Consider the following 16,780-nt stretch of genomic DNA (forward strand, 5'->3'; position numbering starts at 1 on the left):
AACTTTTTGTCTTAGAAAAGAAGGAAATTGTTTAGCTATGCTGTGTGGACTAAAGCTAAGAGGAGAGGAAGCTGGTTTGGATTGCCTTGATGAACTTGGGATTCTGGTCTGGACACACTCTTCCCCTATGATTTTTTTCTGGAAATGTCAAGCTAGATGATTGAAGGCTTCCTGCACCTCCTGGTGAAGAAGTTAAAGGAGAAAAAAAAGAGGAACTTCTGAGAATTCCTTTGTACAACTTGGCCCCAAAATACCAGAAAAGTCCAAGGATTCTTCCAGTGATTTTGATTCAGTCACATCTGGACCTTGTATGTTCCCTTTACATGACCTTTCTGCAGAAAAATCCCTTGTTCCTGAGAAAGAAGTATATGTATAACTTTGTTGAATGACATTTTTCTAGATGGAGGGGAAGCTTGTTTGAAATCTATTTGTGAACTTGGGATGGAAGATTGACACCCTCCTTTTCTGCAAATTCTTCTAGGGATAGCAAGATGGATGATTGAAGAATCTCTGGAGCTTCTTTCGAAGAAAGTGAAATGGAAAGGAGGGGAACTTCTAATGAGTCTTCTCCTGAACATGACCCAAAAATAATGGAAATTTCCAAAGTTTCTTGCAATGAATTAGAGGCAGAGACATATCTTTACTCTGTTTGGTCTCTCTCCTTGAGTTTTCCTTAGAAATACTTCTTGTGCCTGAGGAAGAAGGAAATTGTTTAGCTTTCCTTGATAAATCAAGGCTAGAAGGAATGGAAACTTGTGTGGATTCTTTTGGTGAAGTTTGGATGTCAGACTGTTTACTGTCAGACTCTTTACTTTCTGTTGGTAATCTCAAACTAGTTGGTAGCAAACCTTCTGCAGCTCCTTGTGAAGAAATTGAAGTGGAAAGAAGAGGAACTTTTAAGAAATCTCTTGTTAAATGTAGCCCAGAAATAATAGAAATGTACAAGAATTTTCCTAATTCTTTTGATTCAGAGACATCTGGACCTTGTATGGGCTCTCTCTGTGAAGTTTTCACAAAAAAATCCCTTGTGCCTGAGAAAGGATTTTGTAGAACTTTGCTCGTGATATTTTTCTAAAAGGTAGTGAAGCTTGTTCATATTTTTTTCTGTGAACTTTGGATGGCAGACTGAATACTCTTCGATTCTACACATTCTTTTGAAGACCTTGAGTCAAATATTTGAAGAGCTTCCTCAGGTTCTTTTGTAGAAAGTGAAATGGAAAGAGGGTGTGTGTGTATGTCAGAATTTTCTTTGTCCAGAGAAAATAAAAACATCCATGGATTCTTCTATTAATTTTGATTCATAGAAATTTGAGTCTTGTATTGACTCTCGGCAATCTTACTAGAGTGAAAACTTTTTGACTTAAAAAAGAAGGGAGTCCAAGGATTCTTCAAATGCTTTTGATTCAGAGACATCTGGACCTTATTTAGACTCTCTGTGTGTGAGTATTCCACACATAAAATCCCTCAAGTCTGAGAAAGAAAGGTGTTGTATAGTTTTGTTCAGTGTCATTTTTCTAGAAGGAAGTGTAGCTATTTGGATTCTGTTTGTGAACTCAAAGGATGCCCTCCTTCTCTGCAGATTCTTTTAGAGATAGCAAACCAGATGATTGGAGACCCTCTGGAGTTTCTTGTGAGGACAGTGAAGTGGAAATAAAAGGACCTTCAAATGATTTTCCTGCTGAACATGGCCCAAAGATAACAGAAATTTCCACAGGCTCTTGCAATGACATACAGGCAGAGAAATATGAACCCTCTTTGAATTCTCCCCATGAATTTTCCATAGACAAATCTGTATCTGAGGAGGAAGGAAGTTGTATAGTTTTCCTTGGTAAATTAGGGCTAGAAGGAATGAAAACTTGTTTGGATTGTCTTGATGAAATTGAGATGTCAGAGTATACACACTTTCTTTGTAATTTTTATTGTGAACCTCAAACTAGATGATGGCACATCTTTAGTAGCTCCTTGTGAAGAAGTTGAAGTTGAAAGCAGAGGAACTTCTAAGAATTCTCTTGCTGAACATAGTTCAGAAATAACAGAAATGTCCAAGGATTTTTGTAATGGTTCTGATTCATTGACATCTGGACCTTGTATTGACTTTTTCCATGAGCTTTCTATAGAATCAATCCTTGTGCTTGAGAAAGAATATTGCATATTTTTGCTCAGTGACATTTCAGGAGGGAAGGTTTGTTTGGATTCAGTCTTTAAACTTTGGATGGTTGACTGGACATTTTCTGTCTCTGTACCTTCTTCTGAAGATCTTGAGCCAGCTAATAGAAGACTTTCAGCAGGTTCTTTTGTAGAAGTGAAGTGGAAGGAAAAGAGATTTGGAGGGGTTCTCTTGACGAACTCAGCCCAGGAATAATGGAGATAATTCAAAGTTTCACCTGTTGATATTGATTCATAAAAATTGGAGTCTTGTGTGGACTCTCTCTCAAAGCTTTCCACAAAAAAGTTTCTTATGTTTGAGAAAGAAGGATATTGCATAGCTTTGCTCAGTGAATATTTTCTAGGTGGAAGGGAAATTTTTTTTGTTTTGTACTTGTGAACTTGGGATAGCAGACTGGATGCTCTCCCTCCCTTCAAATTCTTCCAGAGCTAAAAAATAAGATGATGGAATACCTTTTTTTTTCCTGAAGAAAGTGAAGTGGAAAGGAGAGGAACTTTAAAAGATTCTGCTGAACGTGGCCCAAATATAATGGAAATTTCCAAAGGTTCTTGTAGTGATTTAAAGGCAGAGACCTCTGGACCCTGTTCAGAATCTCCTGATGAGATTTCCTTAGTTAAATCCCTTCTGCCTGAGGAAGAAGGAAATTGTATAGCTTTCATTGATAGATGAAGACTTGAAGGAAGGGAAACTTAATTGTTTTCTTTTGATGATACTGGAATGTCAGAACCCCGGGCACTCTTTTTCTCTGTCATTTCTATTGGAAATCTACTTTAGTAGCTCCTTGTGAAAAAGTTGAAGTGGAAAAAAAAGAACACCTTCTTTGGATTCTCTTGAACATGGCCCAGAAATAATGGAAAAGTTCAAGGATTTATTTTCAGAACTTTTGGTTCAGAGATATCCGAACCTTTTATAGATTCTCTCTGTGAGTATCCTGAAGACAAATTCCTTATGTCTGAGAAGGAAGGATATTATATAACTTTATTCAGTATCATTTTTTTCTAAAAGGAGGTATTGCTTGTTTTGAACTTAAGGTGTCAGACTTGATACCCTCCTTCTTTGCAAATTCTTCTGGAGTTAGCAGTCAGATGATTGAAGTCTCTCTGAACCCTCTTATGAAGTAGAAAGAGGAGGAATTTCAAATGATTCTCTTATAGAACTTGGCCCCCAAATAATGGAAATTTCCATAGGTTCTTGCAGATGTCTCCGCCTCTCTCTCCATGAGCTTTCCACAGAATAAATCCTTGTGCCAGAGAAAGAAGGAATATTATAAGCTTTATGTAGAGACATTTCTCTAGAAGGAAGGTTTCCTTTTTTGATTTCTGTTGGTGAACTTGGAAGAGCAGACTGAATGCCTTCTGCAAATTCTTCCAGAGATAGCAAGCCAAATGATTGAAGATCTTGAGTTCTTTGTGGAGAAAGTGAAGTGGAGAGAGGAGGAACTTCAAAGGATTCTTCTGAATGTGGCACAAAGATAATGACAATTTCCATAGGTTCTTGAAATAATTTAGAGGCAGAGATATCTGGACCCTGTTTGGCTTCTCTCTATGAGAGGCAAATCCTTTGGACTTGAGGAAGAAGGAAATTGTATAGCTTTCCTTGATAAGCTAAGACTGGAAGGGAAACTTGAAGTTGGGATGCCAGACTGGACACTCTTTTTCTCTGCAATTTCTAGTGGAAATTTCAGAGTAGATGATAGCAGTCCATTGGTAGTTCCTTGTAAAGATCTTTAGTGGAAATAAACTTGCTTTCTATGGATTGTCTTGTTGAACATAGCCCAGAAATAATAGAAACGTCCAAGGATTTTTGTAATGATTTTGATTCAGAGACATCTATACCTTTTATGGACTTTCTCCATGAACTTTCCATAGAATTAAAACTTGTGTCTGAGAAAGCTACTGTATAGCTTTACTCAGTGACATTTTGGGAGAGAGAACTTGTTTGAATTCTGTCTGTAAACTTCGAATGATCCATTGGGCATTTTCTATAATCCTTGAACCAGATAACATAAAATTTATGAAGGTTCTTTTGTGGAATGTGAAATGGAAGGATAAAGGATTCATAGAGGTTCTCTTGGTGAACTTAGCCCAGAAATAATGGAACTGTCCAAAGCTTCTTTCAGTGATTTTGATTCATAAAAATTTGGGGTTTGTATGGACTCTCTCTGGAAGGTCTCTAGAGAGAAAACTTTTTGGTTTGAACAAGATGGAAATTGTATAGTTTTGTTTTCTGAAGTATAACTATGAGGAGAGGATGCTTGTTTGAACTGTCTTGGTGAACTCATGTTGCCACTGCAGACAATTTCTTCCCTAGCAATTTTGTCTGGTGGTTTCAAGTTAGATGACAGAAGACTTTCTGCAGCTCTTGGTGAAGAAGTTGAAGGGGAAGGAAGAACAATGTCTAAGGATTCTCCTGCTCAATTTGGATCCAAAGTCATGGAAATGCTCAAAGAATCTTGCACTGAAATTGAGTCAGAGACTTCTGGACATTGTCTATACTCTCCACAAATCCTTTGTGCCTGAGGAAGATGGAATGTATATGACTTTATTCAACAACTTAAGGCTGAAATAAGAGTTCATTTGTTTGGATTCTGTTTGGGAACTTGGGGGTCTCATACTAGACATTCTTATTCTCTGCAAGTTTTTCTGGAGAATGAAAGTCAGATGATGGAAGACATCCCACAGCTATTTTTAAAGAAGGTGAAATGGAAAGAAGAGGAGGATCTACACATTCTCTTGTTGAACTTGACCCAGAGGTCATGAGAACATTCAAATGGTCTTGCCATGATTTTGAGTCAGAGACATTTGAGCCTTGTATAACTTTTATCCATGAGCTTTCCTCAGAATAAACTCTCATGCCTAAGAAAGAACGATGCTGTATAGCTTCGCTCTGTGACATTTTTCTAAAAGCTTCTTTGGATACTGTCTGTGAATTTTGAATGGCAGACTGAGCACTCTTGATCTCTATGCATTCTTCTGGAGACTTTGAGCCAGATAATTGAAGAGCTTCCTCAGATTCTTTTGTAGAAGCTGGAATGGAAGGAAGAGGGACTTGAAAGTATTTTCTTATTGAATGTGATGAAGAGATAGTTGAAATGTCCAAATTTTCTACCAATGAATAATAGAAATGTGGATATTGTGCAGACTCTTTCTTCAAGCTTTGCACAAATAAATCTCTTGTGCCTGAGAAAGAAGGCATTTGTATAACTTTATTCAGTAACATAAGACTTGAAGGAAAACATGTTTGGATTCTGTTGGTGAAGTTGAGGTGTCTGAGAGTACACTTTTTTCCTCCAGCATTTTTATTGGAATCCTCAAATTAGATGATGGAAGATCTTTTGCTGCTCTTTGTGAAGACGCTGAAGGTCAGTGAAGGGGAACTTCTAAGTATACTCTTGCTGAACCTGGTCCAGAGATATTGGAAGTATCTAAAGATTCTTGCAATGATGTAGAGTCAGAGACAGCTATACCTTCTGTGAACTCTTTCCATGAACTTTCTACAGGCAAATTCCTTATGGCTAAAGAAGGTGATAATTGTTTAGATTTACTCAGTGAACTAAGGTTAGAAGGAAGGGAAACTTGTTTATATTCCCTTGGTGAAATTAGGATGTCAGTCTGAACATTCTTTTTCTCTGTAAACCTTGAGCTAGGTGACTGAAGATCTTCTTCAACATCTTTTGAAGAAGTTGAAGTGGAAATTGGAGAAACCTTTAAGGAATCTCTTGCTGAACTTGACCCTGAGATGATGGAAAAATACAACAATTCTTGCAGTGATTTTGATTTAGAGACAATTTGGGAAGGAATGGAAGTTTGTTTTTTCACTTGGGGTATAATATTTCATATACTTTTTCTCTGTAATTTGAATTGGAGACCTCAAATTTAACATTTCCCATTGCTCCTTGTATAGAAATTGAGGTGGAAAGAGAAGGTAATTCTATGAATTCTCTGATTGAATTTGACTCAGAGACAGTAGAAAATTCCAAATGTTCTCTAAATGATTTTGACTCAGTGAAATCTGATCCTTGTGTGGACTTTCTCTGTGAGCTTTTCATAGACAAATTTTGTCTCAGGAAGGATGAAAACAGTATACCTTCACTCAATGACTTAAGACTATAAGGAATTGAAGCTTGTTTTTATTCTTTTTGTGAACTTAGACTGGGAGAATCTGCATTCTTATTGTCTGATATATATATATATATATATATATATATATATATATATATATAATGTGTGTGTGTGTGTGTGTGTGTGTGTGTGTGTGTGTGTGTGTGTGATCTAAAGCTATAGGATGGAAGAATTTCTCTTGATTCTCTTAATGAAATTATAGGGGATAAAGGGGGGAGTTCTAATGTGTCTCTTGTTGATTTTGACCTAGAAAATGCATGAATATCTGTGGATTCTTTTAATTCTTTTCCTGTCATATCCAGACATTGTATGCACTCTGTCGTTGGACTTGAAACAGACAAAACATTTGGGCATGAGAACAAAGGAAATTGTATGGGTATGTTTACTTCTTTATGACTGTATGGAAGGAAGCTTTTTTTGATTTTCTTGAACTTGTAGTATAAGAACTAGTACTCTCACTCTCTATGAATTCTCTTTGTGATCTTATCCTAGAAGAAGGTAGAATTTCCATAGATTCTTTTGATGACCTTGAAGTATAAAGGGGGTTATTTCTAAAGATTTTTTTGAACTTGGCCTAGAGAAAATGGGAAGTTTGAAAGATTCTTTCAGTGGTTTTCGGACAAGGAAGAGTGGACCTTGTATTAAGTCTCTTTTTGAACTTGACACAGTGGCTTCCATATATTCTTTCAAATCAATTGGACCTGTGAAAGAAGGAAATTATATTGTTTTGCTCAATTATGTTATTTTGGGACTAAGAGAAGTGTTCTTGAATTTTCTTTGAAAAGACTGCAGAGATTCTTTTGTTGAAGTTGGTCTGGCAGAACCTAAACTCTCATCTGAAAATTCTTTTGTTGAATTTAAGATAGAAGAAATAGCAACTTCTAAAGATTCCATTGTTGATCTAAGTTCAGTGAACATGGGGAAATTCAAGGAATTCATTAAATGAATCTGGATAAGAGAGAACTGAACCTTGTCCAGATTCTTGCCTTGACTTTGCCATTGATTGTTTTGCCAAACTTGTAACTGTTAAAGAAGGAAATTGTATGGATTTGCTCAATAATGTGGGTATCAAAGAATGGAAACCATTTAAGAATTTACCAGGTGAGCTTGAAGTAGCCAAAAATACACCCTCCTTTTCTATATTGCCTGTTGAGCTTAACACAGAAGAAAGGTGAACTACAGTTTCTCTTGTTGAACTTGGTCCAGAGACAATGGGAAATTCAAAGGATTCTTTTAATGAATTTGGAATAGAGAGATATAAACCTTGTATTAATTTTCCTCCTGAAGTTGTTCCAGAGAATACTAGATTTTTCATAGATTCATTTGAAGTCCAGACACTTGAGAAAGAACAAAATTGTATGGATTTGCTTTCTAAATTTTGGCCATAGGGAAAAAGAGTTTGAAAATTTATTCTGGGAAATGAGGGAACTTGCAAAGATTTACTTGAGGTAGTAGGAGCAGTGAAAGCATAAACTTCTCTCATTTTTCTTGCTGAACTTAGTCTGTAAATAGCAGCATCTCTTTCTGCTATTGACCTCAAATAAAAGACAGAATAATTTTGAATGGATGCTCTCTCTGAATGTAATGTTAAGAGGAAATATCCATAAATTCTCTTGTGGAAGTTGAACCTGAGACAGAGTGAATTTCCTCTGATTCTCATATTGAATATTTGACCTGAAGGATAGGAAATTCCCATGTATTCCTTTGATGTAATTGTGCCAGAGAAAGAAAGAATTTGCCCATGTTTGGTCAGTGAAACTCCCCTAATTAAAGTGGAAAATTCCTTGGGAGGTTTTACTAAATATGATTTTGACCGTGAGAGCACTCCAAAAGATTCACTTGCTGAACTTGTGTAGAGATAGAAGGAACTTGTACATGTCTCGAAGAAAAGAGACCTGAGTAAGAGGGAAATTGGATAGATCTGTTTGATGTATATAGTACCAAAGAAGAAGAAACTTGTGAAGATTTCCTCATTGAAGTTTCATTAGAGACCAAGGAAATTTGCTCATGTTTTGTTGAAATTATGTCAGAGGAGTCAGGATTTTTTGTGGAACCTCTTAATGAAATTGGAACAATGAAGAATGGAATATCTCCTATGACTATGCTTGATGAGCTTGTGCCATAGAAAGAAAGGACTTGTGTGGATTTTCTTATAGAAATAGTACTGGAGGTATAGGGAACTTGTTTCTCTTCTGTGGGTAAACTTGTGTCATCAAAATAAGGAATTTGTAGGGATTCTCTGGATGAAATGGGACAATCTTCTATGCGTATTTGGGATGAGAAGGAGGGAATTTGTGTGGACTTGCAAATAGCAATGGCAGGATAGGAAGAAGGAATTTGTACAGCTTCTTTTGGCAAATTATTCTTAGGGACTTGCATAGATGCTCTTGACAAAATTGGAATTGAGAAAGATGAACTGTCTCTTACACATATAGTTGTTAAGCTTGGATCAGAGAGAGAAGACACCTGAATAGATTTGCTCATTGCAAGAGCAAAAGGGGTAAAGGGTATGATTTCTTTTGGTAAATGTATATGAGAAAAGTTAGGAACTTGCATGGGTTCTCTAGATGAAAATGAACCTGAGAAAGAGAATTTCTTCTAGATAAATGGTTGATAAACGTAGGTCAGAAATTGGGACTTGTATAGATTTGCTCAATGAAATAGCATGGAGGCTGGAGGGTACTTTCATGGTTTGCTGAGGTGAACTTCTATCAGAGAAACCAGGGACTTGATGAAACTAGAACTGGGGATAATGGACTTTCCCCTATGAATGTTGTGAATGTATGTGAGTCAGAGAAAATAAGAGCTCGTGTGGATCTTCTAGGCGATAGAGGAGATTTGGCAGAGGGGATTTGCATGGATTCCTGTTGCAATCTTGTATCAGAGAAACCAGGGACTTGCATGGATTTTCTGTTACCTCGGAAAGCTATGGCTTCTTTGTCAGGAGCTGATGAATTTATGTCAGAGAAAGCAGAAATTTGTGTGGACTTACTCAGGAATAGTTTGTGAATCCTAGAGGATAGTTGTATGGCATCTTGATAAGATGTTGTGTCAGAGCTATCAGGAACTTTTGTAGATTTTCTCGATAAAGCTGTAGGTGGGACTGATGTACATTCTTCTGGGAGTTTGCTGGATGACCCTGAGTCAGACCATAAAGGAACTTGTGTGAATTTGCTTACTGACAAAGCATCGTAGGTAGAAGGCACTTGAATGACTTCCTCTGGTAATTCTTTGTCTGCAAAATCAAGCATGGTGTCTCTGTCTGAAACTAGACCTGAGATAGACATGACTTCTTTGTCAAGAGCATCTGAGAAACCTAGTTCTGGGAAAACAGAAATTTCTGTGGGTTTATTCACTGAAAGTTTGGGACTTCCAGAGGGAACTTGCATGGCATCTTGAGAAGAACCTTTGACAGAGATTTCAGGAACTTTCATAGATTCTTTTGATAACATTATATGTAGGATTGATGGCACTTCTTGGTTAATTGTGGATGCCTCTGAGTCAGACCATGTAGGAACTTGTGTAGGTGGTCTTGATGTAGTAGCATAGTTTAAAGAAACTTGAATGGGTTCCTGTGGTAATCTCGTGTCAGAGAAGTCAGAAACTTCCATGTATTCCTTTTTAGAAAATGGACCTGGGAATGATATGACATCTGTGACTATTCTTGCTGATTTTGGGTCAAAAGAAGCAGGAGCTTGTGTTGACCTCCTTCCTGAAATAGGAGGACTGCTAGAGGGAACTTGCAAGGCCTCCTGTTTTGAACTTGTGGCAGAAAAATCAGAAATGTGTATGGATTTCTTTGATGAAATAATACTTGGGAAAGATGGTAGTTCTTCTGTGCTTACTTTCAGTGAACTGGGTTCAGAGAAAATGGAAACTTGTGTGGATTTGCTCACTGACATATCATGATAGATTAATGGAGCTTGAATGACTTGCTGTGGTAATCCTGTGCCTGAGACAGTGGGAACTTGAGTGGATTCTCTATTTGCAAATGAACCTGGGAATGACATATCATCTTTGACAATCTTTGATGAACTTGGGTCTAAGGAAGTGAAAACTTGTTCAAACTTGCTTAGTGAAATAGAGGAACTGTTAGAGGGAACTTGCAAGGCCTCCTGATTTGAACTTTTGGCAGAGTAATCAGAAATATGAATTGATTCTTTTGATGAAATTACAATTGGGACAGATGGAAGTTCTTTTGTCCTTAGTTTCAGTAAACTTGGATCAGAAAATATAGGAAATTGTGTGGATTTGTTCATTGTATGATGAGTTTGAATGACTTCCTCTGGTAATCCTGTCTCTGAAAAATCAAGAATTTTCATGGATTCTCTGTATAGTAATGGCCCTGGGAAAGACATGACTTCATCAGCAGTTGATGAATTTTGATTAGAAACAGTAATCTGGGTGAAATTATTTACTGATAGCATATAAATCCTAGGGGGAATTTGTGTGGCATCTTGATAAGGACTCTTGGCAGAGGTACCAGGAAGTTCCATGGATTCTTTGGATGACATTTCAATGGGGGAATTCAAATGTGGGTCAGAGAAAATAGAAACTTGTGTGGATTCACTCACTGACAAAGCATGATAGGTTGAAATAGCTTGAATGACTTCCTGTGGTTGTTCTGAGTCTGAGAATTTGGGAATGTGCATGGATTCTCTGGATGAAAATGGATTTGGGAAAGCCATGACTGCTTCTTTGTCAACAGTTGCCAAATTTAGATCAGAGGAAGCAAAAATTTCCTTAGATTTGCTCACTAAAATGTTGGAAGAGGGCGGAACATATTTTGCACTTCTTGGTGAAGTTTTATCGAGCAAATTGGTATCATGTATGGATTCTTTTAATGATTCTAGAACTGAAGAGGAGAAAATGTCTTTGGTGTAGATCCTCAGTGAAATTGGGTCAGAAAAACTATGTTCTTTTGTGGATTTGCTATCTGTCAAAGAGGGAAACTCTCTTGAAAATCTTGTGTCAGAAGTAGAGAGAACCTCGGTGGATTTTTTCTGTGAAGATTGCCTGGAGAAAGGGTCTTCATTTGAAAATTCTCCTTGGGAACTTGCACCTGAGGTACATTTCACATTCACTGATATTATTTCAGAGAAAGAAGGGACTTGGGTGTATGCTTTAACACTATTTAGACTTTTAAAAGAAGTAGCTTGTTCAGATTTATTCACTTTGCTGAAGTGTGAAAATTGACCAATTCCCATACTTTGAAGAGGTACATTGGCTTTAATCAGTGATGGTGTTTGCACTGTTTTGCTTTTTGAAATTGAATCTGAGCCAAAGGAATGTTTGGTAGATTCAGATTTTGTGTTTTCTTGTTTTGCACTGGCACCTGAGATAGGACATGGTACAGATGTGCTTGTTACAGTTGCACCTAAGGAAGTTTGACCTTCTAGGAAGTCACTGTTTGAACTTGAGCTGGAGAAGTAAGTGGAAGTTTTTTCCATATTTCTTAATGCCATGACACCTGAGAAAGTGGGAAATTGTACAGATGTACTCTTTGCAAGTAGGCTTGAGCATGGGGGAGCTTCCATGGATTCACTGATTGAACTGGGACTGGAGGAGGAAGGGAGAATTTCTTTGATTTTTTTTAGTGCCATAACCCCTGAAAAACAGAGGAATTTCACAGATGTGCTCTTTGTAATTAGGTTTGAGGATGGTGTAACTTCTATGGATTCACTGATTGAACTTGGGCTGAAGGAGAGAGAAGGAACCCCTTTAATTTCTATGGGTGAAATGGACCCTGAGAAAGAAAGGGATTTAATAGATTTAATAGTGGCAAGTAGGCCAGAAGAAGGAGGAATTTCCATGGATTCACTTGAACTTATGTTGGAATAAGGAGGAGGAACTTTGGCTTCTGTCGGTTCACTGGGACCTGAAAAAGAGGGGAATTGTGTGGATTTGCCCTTTGCATGTAGGCTTGAGGAAGGGGGTATTTCTGTGATTTTCTTTGGTCCTCTTGAGCCCTTAAAAGAAGGAAATTGAATGGTTTTGTGCATTCCAGATAGTGCTGTGGAAATGGAAGCTTCTATGGATTTACTTGAACTTGGGCTGGAAGAGTTAGGGGGAATTTCTGTGTTTTTTTTTAGTTCTTTTGAGTCTGAGAAAGAAGGAAATTGAATGGATCCATTCATTCCAGATAGTCCTGTGGAAATGGGAGCTTCTGTGGATTCACTTGTTGAACTTGGGCTAGAAAAGTTAGGGGGAATTTCTGCATTTTTTCTTAGTTCTGTTTTTTTTTTAAATTCTCTTAGGTTTGAGAAAGAGGGAAATTGGTTGGATTTGTCCTCTCCAAATAATTCTGTGGAAATGGGAGCTTCTGTGAATTCACTCGCTGAACTTGGGCTGGAAGAGTTAGGGGGAATTTCTGTGTTTTTTTTTAGTTCTGTGTTTTTTTTTAATTCTGTTGGGCCTGAGAAAGAGGGAAATTGAATAGATTTATTCACTCCAGATAGTTCTGTGGAAATGGGAGCTTCTAAGGATTCACTTGAACTTGGAGAAGAAGAGGGGATTTCTGTGATTTGTTTTAGTCCTCTTGGGTCTGAGAAAGATGGACATTGGATGGATTTGTTCATTCCATATTGATCTGTGGAAATGGAAGCTTCTATGGATTTAGTCATTGAACTTGGACTGGAAGAGGAAGGGGGAAATTCTGTGATGTTTTTTAGTTCTCTTGAGTCTGAGAAAGAAGGAAATTGAATGGATTTGTTCATTCCAGATAGTCCTGTGGAAATGGGAGCTTCTGTGACTTTACTTGTTGAACTTGGGCTGGAAGAGTAAGGGGGAATTTCTGCATTATTTTTCAGTTCTGTGACTTTAAATTCTCTTGGGCCTGAGAAAGAGGGAAATTGGATGGATTTGTCCTCTCCAAATAATTTGGTGGAAATTGGAGCTTCTGTGAATTCACTCGCTGAACTTGGGCTGGAAGAGTTAGGGGGAATTGGGGGAATTTCTGTTTTTTCTTTTTGTTCTGTTGGAGCTGAGAAAGAGGGAAATTGAATAGATTTGTTCACTCCAGATAGTTCTGTGGAAATAGGAGCTTCTAAGGATTCACTTGTTGAACTTGGAGAAGAGGAGGGGATTTCTTTTTTTGTGATTTGTTTTAGTCCTCTTGGGCCTGAGAAAGATGGACATTGGCTGGATTTGTTCACTCCAAATTGCCCTGTGGAAATGGGAGTTTCTGTGATTTTACTTGTTGAACTTGGGCTGGAAGGGGGAGGGGAAATTTCTGTGATTTCTTTTGGTTCTCTTGGATCTGAGAAAGATGGACATTGGATGGATTTGTTCATTCCAGATAGTTCTGTGGAAATGGGAGCTTCTGTGAATTTACTTGTTGAACTTGGGCTGGAAGGGGGAGGGAGATTTTCTGTGATTCCTATTGGTTTTCTTGCATCTGAGAAAGAGGGAAATTGAATAGATTTATTCACTCCAGATAGTTCTGTGGAAATGGGAGCTTCTAAGGATTCACTTGAACTTGGAGAAGAAGAGGGGATTTCTGTGATTTGTTTTAGTCCTCTTGGGTCTGAGAAAGATGGACATTGGATGGATTTGTTCATTCCATATTGATCTGTGGAAATGGAAGCTTCTATGGATTTAGATATTGAACTTGGACTGGAAGAGGAAGGGGGAAATTCTGTGATGTTTTTTAGTTCTCTTGAGTCTGAGAAAGAAGGAAATTGAATGGATTTGTTCATTCCAGATAGTCCTGTGGAAATGGGAGCTTCTGTGACTTTACTTGTTGAACTTGGGCTGGAAGAGTAAGGGGGAATTTCTGCATTATTTTTCAGTTCTGTGACTTTAAATTCTCTTGGGCCTGAGAAAGAGGGAAATTGGATGGATTTGTCCTCTCCAAATAATTTGGTGGAAATGGGAGCTTCTGTGAATTCATGTGTTGAACTTGGGCCGGAAGGGGAAGGGGGAATTGGGGGAATTTCTGTTTTTTCTTTTTGTTCTGTTGGAGCTGAGAAAGAGGGAAATTGAATAGATTTGTTCACTCCAGATAGTTCTGTGGAAATAGGAGCTTCTAAGGATTCACTTGTTGAACTTGGAGAAGAGGAGGGGATTTCTTTTTTTGTGATTTGTTTTAGTCCTCTTGGGCCTGAGAAAGATGGACATTGGCTGGATTTGTTCACTCCAAATTGCCCTGTGGAAATGGGAGTTTCTGTGATTTTACTTGTTGAACTTGGGCTGGAAGGGGGAGAGGAAATTTCTGTGATTTCTTTTGGTTCTCTTGGATCTGAGAAAGATGGACATTGGATGGATTTGTTCATTCCAGATAGTTCTGTGGAAATGGGAGCTTCTGTGAATTTACTTGTTGAACTTGGGCTGGAAGGGGGAGGGAGATTTTCCGTGATTCCTATTGGTTTTCTTGCATCTGAGAAAGAGGGAAATTGAATAGATTTATTCACTCCAGATAGTTCTGTGGAAATGGGAGCTTCTAAGGATTCACTTGAACTTGGAGAAGAAGAGGGGATTTCTGTGATTTGTTTTAGTCCTCTTGGGTCTGAGAAAGATGGACATTGGATGGATTTGTTCACTCCAAATTGTCCTGTGGAAATGGGAGCTTCTGTGATTTTACTTGTTGAACTTGGGCTGAAAGGGGGAGGGGGAATTTCTGTGATTTCTTTTGGTTCTCTTGGATCTGAGAAAGAGGGAAATTGAATAGATTTGTTCACTCCAGATAGTTCTGTGGAAATGGGAGCTTCTAAGGATTCACTTGTTGAACTTGGAGAAGAAGAGAGGATTTCTGTGATTTGTTTTAGTCCTCTTGGGCTTGAGAAAGATGGACATTGCATGGATTTGTTCACTCCAAATTGTCCTGTGGAAATGGGAGCTTCTGTGATTTTACTTGTTGAACTTGGGCTGAAAGGGGGAGGGGGAATTTCTGTGATTTCTTTTGGTTCTCTTGGATCTGAGAAAGAGGGAAATTGAATAGATTTGTTCACTCCAGATAGTTCTGTGGAAATGGGAGCTTCTAAGGATTCACTTGTTGAACTTGGAGAAGAAGAGAGGATTTCTGTGATTTGTTTTAGTCCTCTTGGGCTTGAGAAAGATGGACATTGCATGGATTTGTTCACTCCAAATTGTCCTGTGGAAATGGGAGCTTCTGTGATTTTACTTGTTGAACTTGGGCTGAAAGGGGGAGGGGGAATTTCTGTGATTTCTTTTGGTTCTCTTGGATCTGAGAAAGAGGGAAATTGAATAGATTTGTTCACTCCAGATAGTTCTGTGGAAATGGGAGCTTCTAAGGATTCACTTGAACTTGGAGAAGAAGAGAGGATTTCTGTGATTTGTTTCAGTCTTCTTGGTCTTGAGAAAGATGGACATTGGATGGATTTGTTCACTCCAGATTGTCCTGTGGAAATGGGAGCTTCTGTAAATTTACTTGTTGAACTTGGGCTGGAAGGGGGAGGGAGAATTTCTGTGATTTTTATTGGTTTTCTTGCATCTGAGAAAGAGGGAAGTGGAATAGATTTGTTCACTCCAGGTAGTTCTGTGGAAATGGGAGCTTCTAAGGATTCACTTGAACTTGGAGAAGAGAGGATTTCTGTGATTTGTTTCAGTCTTCTTGGTCTTGAGAAAGATGGACATTGGATGGATTTGTTCACTCCAGATTGTCCTGTGGAAATGGGAGCTTCTGTAAATTTACTTGTTGAACTTGGGCTGGAAGGGGGAGGGAGAATTTCTGTGATTTTTATTGGTTTTCTTGCATCTGAGAAAGAGGGAAGTGGAATAGATTTGTTCACTCCAGAATGTCCTGTGGAAATGGGAGTTTCTTTGGATTCATTTGAACTTGGACTGGTCAAGGAAGAGGGAATTTCTGTATTTTGTTTTAGTTCTTTTGGGCCTGAGAAAGAGGTGCTTTGAATGGATTCATTCACTGCAGATAGTTCTGTGGAAAGGGGGGAAGCTTCTTTAAATTCACTTGTTGAACTTGGGCTGGGTGGGGAAACCTCTCTTAATACTCTTGGTGAACTTAGCCCTGAAGATGAAGAAACCGGCAAATCCTTATTTGTAACTGAAGGTAAGGAAACTGATTTTTGTAATGACACACTTGATGAACTTGTGGTAGAGAAATAAATTTGCATGGATTCCTGTGGACTAATATCACATGTAGACATTCGCATGGATTCTTTAATTATAATTGAGGTGTGTGAATCTTCTTTTTGGATGGAATGTGAAGGTAATATAGGTAGTGGAAGCTGTGGAGGCTTCAATAGAACCTCCTGAATACCTCCTGAGGCTCTTAGTTTAAAGAAAGTATAACTCCCAATTAAGGAGACTGATACATTTTCCTCATTTTGGTCAGTAGTACTTTTCTTAATTTGGAACTGCAATTGGTTTACCACATTCTCTGTTTTTTTGGGCTCCTTGATTTCAGAAGGCAGGAAATACACAACCTATAAAGCCAAGAAATGACAGGTTATCAATTCCACTGCTGTCATCTCCATTGAATGTATCTTTCTACTTCCCAATACTATGTTTTGTG

At 38.1% G+C, this 16,780-nt stretch overlaps 2 protein-coding genes and 1 long non-coding RNA gene across 5 annotated transcripts in view; 1 reads left to right on the top strand and 2 right to left on the bottom strand.

Annotated features, from left to right (window-relative positions):
* The window catches only part of LOC141518969 (uncharacterized), a 205,366-nt gene that overhangs the window by 115,893 nt on the left and 72,693 nt on the right, over positions 1 to 16,780 (top strand). The gene's annotated exons all lie outside the window — the stretch shown is intronic.
* Positions 1 to 16,780, bottom strand: part of LOC141518965 (membrane-spanning 4-domains subfamily A member 14-like) — a 53,694-nt gene that overhangs the window by 10,733 nt on the left and 26,181 nt on the right. The window contains exon 6 of one of the 3 annotated variants that reach the window (XR_012477323.1): positions 13,241 to 16,691. The exons of the other annotated variants lie outside the window; for them this stretch is intronic. The gene's annotated coding sequence lies outside the window, so the exon portion shown is untranslated. Of the gene's footprint in view, positions 1 to 13,240; positions 16,692 to 16,780 lie in introns of those variants that run through there. 3 annotated transcript variants of the gene reach the window in all.
* LOC141517179 (uncharacterized) lies at positions 7,912 to 9,539 on the bottom strand. The gene is given in 3 exon segments (XM_074228035.1): positions 7,912 to 8,877; positions 8,879 to 9,025; positions 9,468 to 9,539. Coding segments are annotated over 3 exon segments (1,011 nt in total). The 3' UTR covers positions 7,912 to 8,085.

The sequence above is a fragment of the Macrotis lagotis genome, chromosome 3, assembly GCF_037893015.1.
Source record: "Macrotis lagotis isolate mMagLag1 chromosome 3, bilby.v1.9.chrom.fasta, whole genome shotgun sequence".
Classification (NCBI taxonomy): Eukaryota; Metazoa; Chordata; class Mammalia; order Peramelemorphia; family Peramelidae; genus Macrotis; species Macrotis lagotis.